Here is a 14,559-nt window from a genome sequence, read left to right on the forward strand (position 1 = left end):
AGGTCATCGATTAATTGGTGTCACTGGATAAAATCACAAGAGCCCTGAGGTGAAGTCCCACGTTTTCATTAATGCTACAGCAGGGAGGTTATTTCCGTTCATAAGCTTTAATCTCTACAGCTGCAGAGGAAGAAAGCAATATGCAGAGAGTTGGGAGAAGCTTTGGATGTGGCAAACAAAATAACAGATTGTGACTCCGTTGTTGAAACGAGTATGTGTCAGTTAGCTTTCTCTGCGTAGAAAAATTATGACCGTGCAGAAGAAAAGCTCCGTCACTGAAGAGTGGTTAACCTTGGCCTGAGTCCAAATTTGCTCTGGGACGCGGGGTTACACCCAAGGCATTTAAGCTAATATTCCATTCACAGAAGCCTATTCAGGTCAATAAATGCTCAAGACCCTGAATTCTCCCAGATTTGTTACGATCTCACATTCCTCGACTGCTTTTTCTGATGTATTTACAGGTTGGATCTGAAACTGTTGATAAAATGAGGACAGCATTAACACAAAAGCACCGGGACAACTTTTGTAAACACAGAGCTCACATATTCTTTGACACAACTGTATTGAAGCTTCAACAACTTTTTTTAGTGAGTCCTTGCAGTGAGACGGGCCAGCCCCCGAGTATACAGGGATAATTACAAAGCCAGGAGAAGCACACAGAGAGCTGGAATCAGATTGTTGTGGCTGCAAATGGGAGAAGCAGCTGTGGGCTACAGTCACTATAGGTGTCACTGGCTTTTGTATGACGTCAAATCGATGTGGACAAAACCTGGTCCGCGCTCAAACAACACAGCCATTGTGTGGCGAGGCACCCCGGCCGCCACCTTGGCTTTGCGCAGACAGGATGTCCAATAATCAATCCCCCAGGGAGAGTTTCTCCAGGTGGTACTACACATTCTGCAGCCACGGAGCCGGGATTCAGGGGATTTAAGTGGGCAGAGCTCTTTCAGACACAGCCAGCCAGTGGCTTACAAATGTAACTAAAGGGTTTTGTTTGAGCGGCACCTTTCTCTCTGGAAGTGGCAAGTTCCTCTCACCAAATCTGACTCAGTAGAAGGGAGGTCGTATGGATTTCACTGTGCGTTCCTTCTCAGAGGACCTCCTCATATTCCCACGAGTGATGTGGAATTCTCATGAGTGCCTATCAGAGAGCACTAGAGGACAAATTACACTCTCACAGCCACTTCACAGTATAATACATAATATACCAGGATCATTAATAATAAGGCATTCCTCTCTGCCAAAGACATTTGGGGACTGAATGTGAATATAATATCCTAATTAAATAAACACATCATTCCATGAAAGCAGAGCTTGGCAGTGGGAGCGCACTTCTGGCACTGGGTTTCCATGACTGCCCCACACAGCTTCCAGTCAACTTTCTAATTGGTCTAGCGCAGCTAATCAGACCACCATGCATGGTCCAAATGGTAACTGTTACAGAGTGAAACCAGCACCCTGTGAAAATCTGACTTGGGGGGATTTAGACTCAGTAAGTAGATTAGGGTGGTAGGAGCTGGTGGAACCCATAATGAATGAGCTGAGAGTCTCTTTTTTTCCTACCCCCACCTCCTTACTGGTAATCCACAAACAGCTAGAGAGTGAGAAGAGAGAGGTCTGGGGGAGAAGTGTGGCGAGGTCTGATGTCATAGAGGACAAGGCGGTGAAAAAGATCCCTGATAAAAATGGGAGAATTGCATCAGATCCGTTTCATTTTATGAAAAACATTGAAATTCTTCATTGCACATTAACCAGGTTGCTGCTAAATATCTTTTGACTCTAAACTGCATTTCAAGACTTCACCTCTGAACTTGTGAATATTGTGGATATTTAAAACACATTCTTATGACAATCTTAATCGAAAAAACTTTTTTTGTTTCATGTTGAACATCTGTACAAACAAACGGCAAGTGATGAGAACTGACTTACTATGTTCATGAGCGTGAGAACGTAATTCTGCACATGCTCCTTGCCGTGGAAGCGCACCACAGAGTCGTCCACAGCCAACAGCACCTCAATGTTGTAGTCGTCTTTCTTCGCGTGCCTCCTCTTGCGCTCTGACTCGGATAGCTTCTGCTCGATGAGATCCAGAGCCGCGGGGAGGTCCGCGATCCCGAAGTCCGCCACTGCGAATATAAGTCAGCACATAAACAAGTCAGCGAACAAGACTGTGGGAATACGATGCATGTATATTTCTTCTCTTATTTCAGCTCCCGTGAAGTGATTTACTGTACGTCAGTGTCAAACTTGACGTAAAGCAACTGTCTCGGAGCCTCAGAGTGAGCAGGTGGGATCCTTCAGGGGTTCTGTCAGGGCTGCGGCCTGTGGATATTTTCACTGTGTCTCTCGATCTTGAGTCAAAATGCTCCCCTCGGACTCATAAATCACCGGTGAGTGAGAGGCGTATTTTCTCATGCTCCACATTCAGCCAAACTATACAGTGTGTGCATTCAGAGATTCATTCCCAACTGGGTCAAACCTATTCCAAACAACATTCAGCTTTTGCAAGTGGGATATTTATGCACAGCATGTCATCCGTTCGCAGCTTTGTTTGTCAGAGACTAAACATTTGCTTGAATGTGCATTTTACAGACTCAGGCTACGACACAGAAAGATGAAAACAGATTTTGAGAGATAAGAGTTTATGTGCAGTGAACCACATGTTTGCAGCTCTACAGAGGCACAGGCACTCAGAGCTGCAAGGGAAACCTGCCTGGGAAAACACACAGCAATAAACCATTGTAAGATACATGCACCAGCTATCTTCAGCAGCAGTTTAATAGTATGTAACCAACAGGCTCTTTAATTTAATCAGATTTCATTGGAATCCATTACTGATAAGTGATGCTCTGCTGTTAATGATAAAAAAAATACAAAAACCCAAATGTATTATTCATGAGGTTATAATTCTCTCACATGTAATTTTATGCAGCATAGGCAAAGTCCACGTCTGGCAGATATTGTTACATGCATCAAGATGCATGTTGCTGCAAGCAATCACTTATTATGGATCTTGTGCAATTTGCACCTAATTTCACATTTGAGATGTCCCTGCTTCAACTACAAATGGAAACATGAGAGTTAATCTCATGCAAACTAGAAAATCCCCTGAATGAGATATCTTCAGTGTTAGGTTAAACAAAATCAAATGCAGAAAACAATCATTTTAGTAAGTAGCTCCAGGTAAATCTCCTGAGAACTGATTTGGAACCAGATGCATGATGATCTGTTTGCAAAGCTTTGTAGATAAAACCACTTAAATATGGATAGAGACTCTAAATGAGAGATGGAGCATGAAATATAATTTCAGTTCAAACAATGGCACATGCACGAGGGGTTAATGCTTCCCTCAGTGAAGCACATCTTATTAGAGTGACACAGAATCAGAAATGGAAAAAGGTGAAAAAGGCAAGAAAGCTGCATCACTTTACATAAGAATGTAACCTATTAAAGATAAAATTGAATTTAATGGATGGTAACGAAGAATAAAACAAACAAAGAGCGAGGCTTAGAGAATGTGAATGAGTCAGTTGATTATGATTTTCTATTATGAACTCGATGCCTGTGGAGGAAAATGAAAAGAGACAATACTTTTATCAGTCACACACAGGCAACGGGAAAATGGGGTGAGGTTAAAAAAAAACATCTTCCGCCAGATGCTCAAGCTATTGTTGCGGCGAGGAAGGAATAGAAGAGGAATTCATGATGGTGTTGAGTCGTTGAGACTGCGAAGGAAAGGTCACCCCTCCCACACTCTCTCTCTCTCACTCCACAATGACCCCTGCCCCCCTCCCTCCGCGTCCCGAGCCGAGTAGTACCACCAGAGCCGAGCATTCCTCGTTTCACCAGGTGGTTTAGTGATTTGCTGCCTCGGCTGCTCAGGCTAATAAATGTACACAGAGAGGTGATGGAGTTTTTAAAAGCTGCGGAATTGAAGGGACACACACGACGCTGCAGGGTTAAGTGACTGTGCTGGTGTGGACTGGTTTCCAATATGTATGAAAATCAGTGTTTGTGTTTCAACTTCATTGTCAAAATGTGCAGTTGATGAATAATAAACACATGGCAGCACAATAAACACTAAACATATACTAGTATTACAGGTTAAAGTTAATGCAATTACTCCAATATTAATACAATGCAAAGATTGCGGAGGATAGACTGCATATAAAGATGGACGACATGACGTCTCTAGGTCATAACCTAAATGCAACTTATTACACATGCACTCGTGAACAAGTTCAAGTGAAAACCCACACAGTGCTGTTTGTTTCCACTGACGTCACGCTTCCCTCTCTTTGCCTACCTTCATTGTGGAGATCCTCCCTCCGCTGGCCCGTCTCCCGCTTGATGGCCGACCTGCGGTAGACCACGTGGACACGCCCCTTCACTTCCACATCCTGCTGGCCCTTCTCGAGGGGCTCGATGAAAAACTCCCCATTATCAGTCCGGATCAGACCTGCCTGGAAAAAATAGGCCTTCACATTAGTTCACCCCTCCTCCTTCAAAAGGACAGTAATTCCACTGGAGCCGGTAATTATAGCGTGCCTGATCAATTGGAGGATTAAGAGCAGGGCTGGATATGGGAAATGACGCAGGTAGATGCAATTTGGGGCCTTCAAGCCCCTCACCGAATTTTATTGAGTGTCACAATGATTTCAGCCCGAAGAGACGATGAGTCGCAACGTCTCTATTCAGCCGCAAGTTCTCATGAGCTTTATGCGTCTCTGGTAAAACTCTTGTCAGATTCTCTTAGCTGTGATATGTGATTTTTTTCAAAGCCTGTATTGAAGTTTTACAGTTTACTTTTGATGCAGTCACTTTATCTCACACTTTAATGAGCAGAATCTGACATGTTACAGGATCCTTCTCAACTACCGACAGAGAGCAGCTGTCGTATTTCAGTTTCATTATAAAGGTAAATGTAAGGCCAGGGGGATATTATTAGTAACGCAGTGAGTTTGTGCACACCAGTGTCTCAACGTTTCTTTTAGCTGCTACGAATAACAGGTTAGGGAACATCTTCACATCTGCTTCTTCTATTTCTCTCTTCTGTGTGCAGGTGTAGAAAATGGGGCCTCAGTAAGATCAACATACAGATGCAAACAACCATTCGCACTCACATTTAAACTTACAGTCTCTTATTAACATTTGGACTGTGGGTGGAAGATGCAGTACCCGCAGACACAAGGAGAACATGCAAAACTGTGCTGATCACTGCAGCTCTGAAAATCCACGTTACACTTGCTGCTCAGCACCAAACTTCCATCCATCATCTATGAAGAGAGACGGGGAACACCCTGGCCGGGTCGCTAGTCCATCACAGGACTGACATATAAAAACAAACACCCAACCACGCTAGCACCAAACAGCAGACAGATGAAGTTGGCGCCTATGGTAAACATGTGGAGGATTCAGGAGCTAAAGACACGACTTAAGATGAATCACATTACTGTAAAAAATATAAAATTCTTGCTGGCATGTCTGAAATATTAACTTCAAATATATGTTGGTGTTAAAAACTTGTTTCCACCGACCCTAAGCAGCAATAAAAAGTTTTAGGTATACATTCTTGCACATAAAACGTTTCCCTGCATGTTACATAACTGCTTATGTAAGCGAGAGCGGTGGTGGTGACTAAAGCTGGATATCACAGTGTTAACGAGGGAGTGATCATCTCTAACATCCACCTCTGTTAGACTATAGCCTGTCTCTATGTGTGTGCAGTATAAAATAATATGGAAAGCTGTGTAATTCTTTATTGGGTCACATCACAGGGGCCGACATATGGACAAACAGTTTACATCCGCACCATCAAACGTAAGCTGCACGTCTCTGGGCTGCAGGAGGAACCACAAATAAAGGCCTCATGTTTTTCACATCTTTTCCTAATCAGGACACTGAAGAGGTTATGTTTCCACCGCTTTCTGCTTGTTTGTTTGTTTCTAAGCAAGTTTGCACAAAAACAACGGAAGGGATTACCTCGAAACTTGGTGGAATGATGCAGCATGGCTCAGGGAAAAACCAATAAAAAGATATTAACAATGCAAGAAAGGGTGTATTTCGGCATTTCCGTTATTTTCTCAGGGAATAATTCATGGATCTTGATCAAATCCAGATCTAGTGAATTTAAATGTGGTTTCATAAGGAGACTGTTGTGCCTTGGCAGAGGTATGCAATCTACAATAGTATGTTTGGTTGTGAGCAAGAATACGCAAAAACAACTGAAAGGATTTTCATGTTGTCGAAGGATGGGACATGGGCCAAGAAAGTAGAATCCATTCAATTTTGGTGAGGATGGATGCAGGATATTTTTATCACTTTCTTTAACATTGTGGGATTAGCTGTTTTTCAACATTTTCTATTATTTTCTCAGTTTTTTGACTCAAACTCACATAAAAAAATCATGGATATTGATTTTTTTTAAACTAGCACATTTAAGGAACTGATATCTGAGTGTGTGCAATTTGGTGCAGCTTCATTGAATTTAAGGGGCCTGCTGGCCTTGGATCTACTGAGTGTCATTCTAGTTAAAAATATTAGTTATAGGATATGAAGGTGAACAAAAGTTCAAACCCATCCAGGCACCATTGTGTCATCATATTTCCTGTGACACTGTGAAAGGCTGCTGAGGTGATAATAAACTAGAGTGCAACAGGAAGAACACATAACCAAGATGAGGCAGAACCATTTCCTTTTAAGTTCCCACCTTGTTTCTGTTAGGATCAATCTGCAGTGCAAGGCACAAATTCCATTTCTCAAATTCCTACTCCTCACTGAAGGAAAAAAAAACGACAAGAAGAAATCAAAATAGAGCCCGGCAACGAGAGACTCATTTCGGAATCCTCATTGTGCAGTCGCTGCAGACTTACAGGTCCAAAGCCGTAATCTTGAGAAAGTTTCATTTGTCCCATTATATATTTGTTTAAACGAACTATATGTGCAACCTAATGACTTTCTAAGCCTCATCTTTACTTTGTGCTTAGCGCTAATTAGCTAGCTGAAGTCAAGGGAATATGGTTGATATTATACCAGCTAAACATCAGCATGTTAGTGGTGTCCTTGTCAGCATGCTCACACTCGCAGAAAGCTCAAAGAATAAAAGAGAATGCCTTTATTTGTCACGGCACATACGTAGAGTAAAACAATATAACAATTGAAATGTTCATCTCAGAATCCTCGCTGTGAGGTCAGGGACTAACAGCTCCAAAGTCGTGAACTTAAGGGCAGACGTATGACAGTGAGGGCAAAGAGGAGAGAAAGAATCTGTCCAGCCTCTGACCAGGAAATGCCAAGTAAGACATGCTAGAATACTTCCTCTGTGGTCTCTTATTTCAGCGGTGGGTGGAAAGTGAAGCCGGGTCTGTGAGGGGAGAGAGCTGCAGCATCTGGAAAGGCCTTTCAAATGTTAGCATGTGTACACTGCACGGTGAAGCCTGTACGGGGGGGGGGGGGGGGGGGGACACAAGGTTATTTGATTTTCTTAATGTTATAGGTTAAATTCGGGATTATTTAATAGCTGCATCCCACTGAAATTAGATTCAGATAACTTAAAAATCGATTCCTGCATCAGGAGCATTGCCTCAGCGCTGACATTTTCTGAACTCCAGCCTCTCAAAAATTGTAGGATTTTTTCTTCTTTCTGTATCACATCGCTGTAAAATTAATATCTTTAGGTTTTAGACTCTAAACCTAGTTTTGGCATTATTAGTTGATTCACTAGATAATTTCAAATATTCTGACCACAATACATTCTTTATTCAAAAAAGTCCTCATGCAGGGCTGTTAAAGGTTTCACAAGTGAAAGTTTAATTTGTCCCATTATATATTTGTTTAAACAAACTACCTGCGAACCTCATGACTTTCTAAGCCTCATCTTTACTTTGTGCTTAGCTCTCATTAGCAATTGACATCATGCTGAAGTCAATGGAACATGGTTGATATTATACCAGCTAAACATCAGCATGTTAGTGATGTGCTTGTTAGCATGCTCACACTAGCAGAAAGCTCAAAGAATAAAAGAGTCTTTATTTGTCACAGCACGTACATAGAGTGAAACAATATAAATATAAAATTCACAAAGATACAAACACAAAGTCAAACAGCGCTTCTATAATGCCACTTTCATAGGTTAACTAACACCCACGAACATCTACCTTTTCTCTGCAATGCCAATCTCCACACACTCCTGGGTCAATGCGTGTTTTTAATTGGCTCAAGCTCTGATCGGCAGTGATGGGAACATGACACTGAGGCGAACGTGCTGATTTGACAGCACAGCGAGGTGTCAGAGCGCCTCAGTTGAGACATAGGAAAAAACACAGCGGGGCAAACTCCTCTACTGAAAATGGGAAGGGAGTCAATCACCTCTTTTAGCAAGTTTACCAGCAAATCTTGATGTTAAAGAGTTACACACGCCATTTATACGCAGCAGCAACTTGGGGTTTAGTATCCTGCCCAAGGACGCTTCGGAATACAGACTGAAGGAGTTGGGGATCCAACCACCAACCTGCTTGTTAATAGACGACTCTATCTATACCTCCTGAGCCACAGCTGCCCTACATAACATACACAATACCTTTTTTAAAAAGAGGAACATAAATAATTTGTTTTGCACCGAGCCAAATTATTGCAATCAAACCAGGAACAACAAACGCACCTTGCTGAGCCACAATCACAGTTGTGTTATTAAGTCGAGAGCTTTTTTCAATTGGAGAATCACAGCCTGTCAGTCAGGAGAATCTATTCAGAGAGATTCTGGTCAGTAACTTTAAACCTGTGAGATTGAGGATACAGAGCTGGGATTTTGAAAAATGATTGAAGATGTGAACTCGTCCCCATCAGTCTTTATTTGTCACGGCACGTACATAGAGTGAAACAATATAAATATAAAATTCACAAAGATACAAACACAAAGATACAAACACAAAGTCAAACAGCGCTTCTATAATGCCACTTTCATAGGTTAACTAACACCCACGAACATCTACCTTTTCTCTGCAATGCCAATCTCCACACACTCCTGGGTCAATGCGTGTTTTTAATTGGCTCTGATCGGCAGTGATGGGAACATGACACTTAGGCGAACGTGCTGATTTGACAGCACAGCGAGAAAAATGATTGAAGATGTGAACTCGTCCCCATCAGGTATTTACCTCTGAGTCTGAGTGGTGCATACAGCGGTGATCGCTGTGAGCACTGCAGCGCTCAGCAGAGGATAAATTAAAAGAGGAACAGAGGTGGAGGCAGCAGGGTGTCCGGCAGAATCACTCCCATCATGCACACACACACACAAACAAGAAAAAAAGGGCAAATATAGCTCACGCTTCGGCTCACCCGTGCACTAAATTCCACACTCTGGTAAGAACAACTTTGAAGGTGGATATTTACTGTATGTAATTTCAAGGAGACTTCTCTCTGCTATGTAAACCAGCAGTTGGAGTCTGTCACTTAAACACTGAGGCAGAGAACAACTGAGGTGAGAGGTGCACGGTGAAATCACTACGCTGCTGATCCGTGTTTAGTTTAAAGGAATAACTTGAAATAGAATAACTGAGCCAAGAAACCCACATATGCATGATAGAGATGTTCTGATATTGATACCAGCATCAGCAATGTCTTAGAAAAAATGTCTGTGGTATAACTGAGCACATAAGTTTTACCTGCCTGTGTATTTCATTGAAGTGATCAAAGAAATTACACTATTATTAGTTATTGTATTTTCCATAATACTGGCAGTAATACAACTAGAATCGCTATATTCTAAACTACCTTTGTAGAACTCTTTTAATACAGCTGTGTCTCAATTCAGGGGTCATATCCTGCAGAGGTACGAGGCCCACAAAGGACGCAGTCTCTGTGGGCTGTGTAGACCATGAAGGCCAAAATCAGACTGTCTGGTCTGCAAGGATCCCATTAACTCTTTGCGTAATGAATCCTTTGATAGGTTGGGCTGCGAAAGATCCCCCTGATGGAATGGAAGGAGGCATTTATCGTCAGTGTAGCTGGGACGCAATCGGTTTTCAAACTCAGCCTCCGAAGGATGCAGCCCCTGCATTGAGACAGTTACGAGCAGTGTGCTTAACTTTCTTATTTTTGACTGGCTTGCAGTTCTAAAAAGGGACACGTAGCACTGGTCAGAACCACTTGCAGCTGCTCCTTAAGCTTCGACTGCACTGTACTGGGATGAGGGAGTCAAAATATATCAAGTCCAATTCTGTTTGGAGCGACACGAGTGAGGAAATCAGTGTAAAAATGTGTAAGTAGAGACCAGTGCCAGACAACAACAATGTCACAACATACTGACACATGGTGGTCTTTTTTTTCTGCATTGTGATCTGGTGGAGACATCTCTACAGCTACATGACGGACAAACAATCTAAAAATGGAACAAGCCCTCGAGCTGCAACGTGCAAGGAGATCAAAGTCCAGCCGTCATTCCAGGAGCTTAACCGGTAATTTGCAGAAGATTGTTTAGAAACATGTAATTTCGGTCCTGTGCATGCTCTCTGTTGATCCGCAAACAAGAGACAGAGAGTAAAAAAAGGTCATCCACCGTCACCAACTGAGATCAAGAATCGCACTCCTGCAGCAAGGTCACACGGTTTTTTTGTACAATGTCAGAAGTCACAAGATTCAATCTAGCTCTGTGTCGGGGACATTCGCAGGCGGCATCTGACATATGATGTGATGTTTTATAAGAGCGTTTGTGGTGCAAACCAGGATGATCATGAGCCGGCAAGTAAATCATGGCTCAGCAGAGTTGCGGGTTTGAAATAATTGTATGAGACAGGTTGTGGGAGCGTGGGGATTATGACCTGATTCCTTTTTATCACACAAAGGGCAGGCATAGCTGCTGATCAAGATGAGGATTACCAAGAGAAAATTGGGCTCCTAATCGCCGGCACTCATCTGCATGAGACTGACAAAAAGGAGCAGTTAATTAAAGCAGACGATTATGATGCTGCTATTAATGACTAATTGTGTTTAAAAGAAGAGATAATGTTGTAATTACACCATTGTTGTTTCTATTACTGTAATAAATGTAAGTATTATCAATATAGGGATTGCAGTGGTAGGAGTGGTAGAAGTAGTACAAGTATTATTAGTTGGAGTAGTAAGAGTATATAGCTGCAATGTTACACAGTGGCTTTCAGGGAGCCCTATTTTCCACTGGGCACTTTCACATCGACCTTGTTTGGTTCAGACTTTTTTCAGTTTAGTCCGATCTAAAATAACAGGTTTGGAACGTTCCTCTGGCCAAGGGGAGGAATGAAAGGACAAGATTTTATCAGAACAAAAGAGGTGAATCATAGGAACCACTGTTCAGTTTGTCTGCAAGGTGAAAAAACTTTTTGGTATAGTCAGTAGACATAGACACAGCCTTATAGTAGTAATGGGTTAAGTAATAGTAATGGAAGAGGCAGATGTGGTAGCAGCTGTATTAGTACATTATATTATTACTATGCAATGTGTAAAATGTGTTTCACATTCATAAAATCCAAGTTTAAATGGTTTAATTGGTTTAAATGTGTATCACAGTGTGTGTCTGAATGAACCAGACGTACTGTAGCTGTTGAAAGTTAAGTATTAGCCTGGGAGGAAATAAATCACATTATTGGCCGAGACGTTGGGCTTCCACTGATGGAGCTCTTAATTTAGCGACTCCACCTCTGTGCCAGCAGAGCACTGGAATATCGAGGATACTGGACCGGGACCAGGACCCTGTACAGAATCCCTGCAAACATTCATGAATAGAACAATTTATTCAAGCATTTTCCATCTCCAGTGGATGGAACACTGCAGCCCCCTCCCCCCCCAAAAAAGGAGGAGGCAGTAGTTTGACTGACTGTTGCTAGGTGGCTCTTGCTCTATTTAAGCGATGGACACAGAAATAGCGCTCTTCAGCTGCGGTTATCTGGCACTTGTGTTTCCATCACACATGTAATTCAATCAGCCCTGTCATCTGCGCTAATTCCCAACACATGAGCAGCTCCGGTGTAATCATAGCCATCACTCATCGCTCCGCAACAATAGTTCACGCTCGTCTGCAGCTGACGCCATCGAGCGAGCAGGGGTCACGGGGGTCATGGGGGTCAGGGAGGAAGATATCACAAACTGATGCTGACAAGTTGCTCAATCAAACCGAAATTATATTACAACTAGAAAACACACTCAGAGGGATGTGACACCTGTGCTGCATGCACTGTAGCAAAGAAACACATAGCGCAGGTATAACGAAACCGAAGGTGCAGGTCTGATTTTAAAACATCAAGCCATTTTATGTTCACTTTTTACAGGTTCCGGCCTCAACCTGGCAGCCTGATGGTGCTGTGAAGTCAGATATGCCAAAAAGGTATCAGCATAAGCGGTTTTGATGGAAGCATGTCTTATCTGTCGTGAGCTTTGAATGCACATGCAGGCTCATGGCATTAGAACAAGCTAATATAATTGGGTACTCGTGATGTCACGGCTCACTGTTTGTGAATCATCTCTGAGAGGACACACAAAAAGGGAATTTAAAAACTGCACCATTTGGAGCTGAGTGCACATGAGTTCTTCAGAGCCATACCGATTCATAGATGGCCGATTATGTTTGCTGACATGAAAACTTTTATTTTGCAGAATAAACAATGCAGAAAAGATGAGCATTCATGTTTATATCTTATTTACTAAATTCAAGTTCTTTAAATTTGGTTATATTTGTCTATCTCCTCTTTGTTTATATATATATAATATGATGCATCATAAAGATGCAAACCCTTTCCATTGTTTATTTGGGTTTTTTCCAATTGCTGATGCAACATAAAAGAACTAACAGACACGCCAAGAAGCAGAGAGATGAAATTATGGGCTTGTAAAGATTCTTTAAAAAGGACGTTAAGGATTCATAGCTCTCTGTGAAACACAGTAGCTCGGCTGCAATGCTCCCACAAAACACTTCTCCATAAGCGACTCTATCAATCGTACTCTTAAAGACGGGGCTCTGGTGGTTTGTAAAGATGCAGAGAATACACTAATGGCAGAGATGCAGCCCGTATGAGTCAGCCTCTGCTCATGATTCACTTTCTTATTCTCTTCAAACACATCTCTTCATCATGTTCTTTCACATCAAACGGTCACTTCAGACTAAATAATATGCCTGCGAGCCATCTACGCGCATTCACAAGCTGCCCGCACAGCCCTGCAGGCTAAGACAGGTCTGTGTTTAAGTTGGCTTTGATGCAAGGAAATGCATAGATGAGATTTCTAAGAGTCTCTGGTCCTTAAAGAGGGAGTTCGTCCATTTCACAAACAAAACAAAATTAATCCTTCCCTCACTGAGTGGTTCCACTGTGGTATTGCCTTGTCTCAGGCCTCGGCCACCACTGCAGTTCAACAGAGGGGAACGCAGTGTTGTTTGTGATGCTCAAAGCTTTGAAATTGTCATTTAAAAAGGGCAAAAGACACTTTCCTCTCCAGTGACCAACAAACACTGCCTCGATCACAGACTCAGACAACATCAGATGGTAACAAATTACCATTCCATCCATCTTCAAGTATCTAACATAAAGGAAAAACAGCACCATATGGGGAAGCAAATCCCCAGAAATGTTTTGGAGGAAGAATGAACCCAACTCTGGATCTCAGTCTTCTGATTCTACACATCCAATATGTCAAATTAACAGTGTGGGGCGGTTCTGTATGGGCTTTACATTCAAAGGGAGTTTGTAGATGTTCCAGACGAATTAACCAGCCATTGATCCACTTACTCATTTAGTCAATATTGCCTGTGCCTCCTTTGTTTCACTACGAATCAGTGCAGTGGACAAACACCAACGTGATTGTTTTTTTCCATGGCTCTCCGTTCAGAGGGAAACATTTATAGCGAACATTCACAGATACTATATTCATTACTAAATATTTTTACTTTATCATGGCAACACATGTAACATAAAAAGTATGTAACATGTAAGATAAAATTGCAAACACTCTCCATTGTTTCTTTGGGATTTTTCAAATTGCTGATGCAACATAAAGAGTTTCACTGAACTAACAGACACGCCAAGAAGCAAAGAGATGAAATTATGGGCTTGTAAAGATTCTTTAAAAAGGGAATTAAAGAGTCATAGCTCTCTGTGTTTTTATTTGTATGTTTATGTATCATTTGTTGGTTTCAGGAGCTGCGAGTCGTCTCCGCTCTTCATTCCAGGCATTATTTCTGTCAGAGCACTTCTGAGAGCCGCCTCAGAACAGCTACAGTGCAGCCTCCCTTTTGTCAACCTGCCAATTCAAATGACACAAGCGTGTTTGAAAATTCACCCTAATTTGCTCGACTGCAAACATCCATTAGTGGCTCATCTCGTCGCCCACTGCTCAGTTGCTCCATCAGACCGCAATGGAGTCTTAGAGGCAGCGATGACACCGAATGACTGTGTTAGAGCCGAGTGATGAAAGGACCGATGGTACATGGAGGAGGTTGAAAATGCTTGGGTCTGCTGGAATTATGTGGCCATTCACTTAGAATTTTTTTTACCCAGATAACTGAACAGTAATAACACTTTAAAGTGATAGTCTGAT

General features: G+C 42.2%; 1 protein-coding gene across 2 annotated transcripts in view; it reads right to left on the reverse strand.

The window, feature by feature from the left end:
- LOC109626617 (A disintegrin and metalloproteinase with thrombospondin motifs 3) overlaps positions 1 to 14,559 on the reverse strand; it is a 38,441-nt gene that overhangs the window by 21,508 nt on the left and 2,374 nt on the right. For both annotated transcript variants that reach the window (XM_069517132.1, XM_020082709.2), the window contains exons 3-4: positions 4,307 to 4,463; positions 1,930 to 2,126 (exon numbers count right to left, since the gene is read on the reverse strand). In XM_069517132.1, coding sequence (XP_069373233.1) covers positions 1,930 to 2,126; positions 4,307 to 4,463 — 354 coding nt within the window. The remainder of the gene's footprint in view (positions 1 to 1,929; positions 2,127 to 4,306; positions 4,464 to 14,559) is intronic.

The sequence above is a fragment of the Paralichthys olivaceus genome, chromosome 21 (genome assembly GCF_024713975.1).
Source record: "Paralichthys olivaceus isolate ysfri-2021 chromosome 21, ASM2471397v2, whole genome shotgun sequence".
Classification (NCBI taxonomy): Eukaryota; Metazoa; Chordata; class Actinopteri; order Pleuronectiformes; family Paralichthyidae; genus Paralichthys; species Paralichthys olivaceus.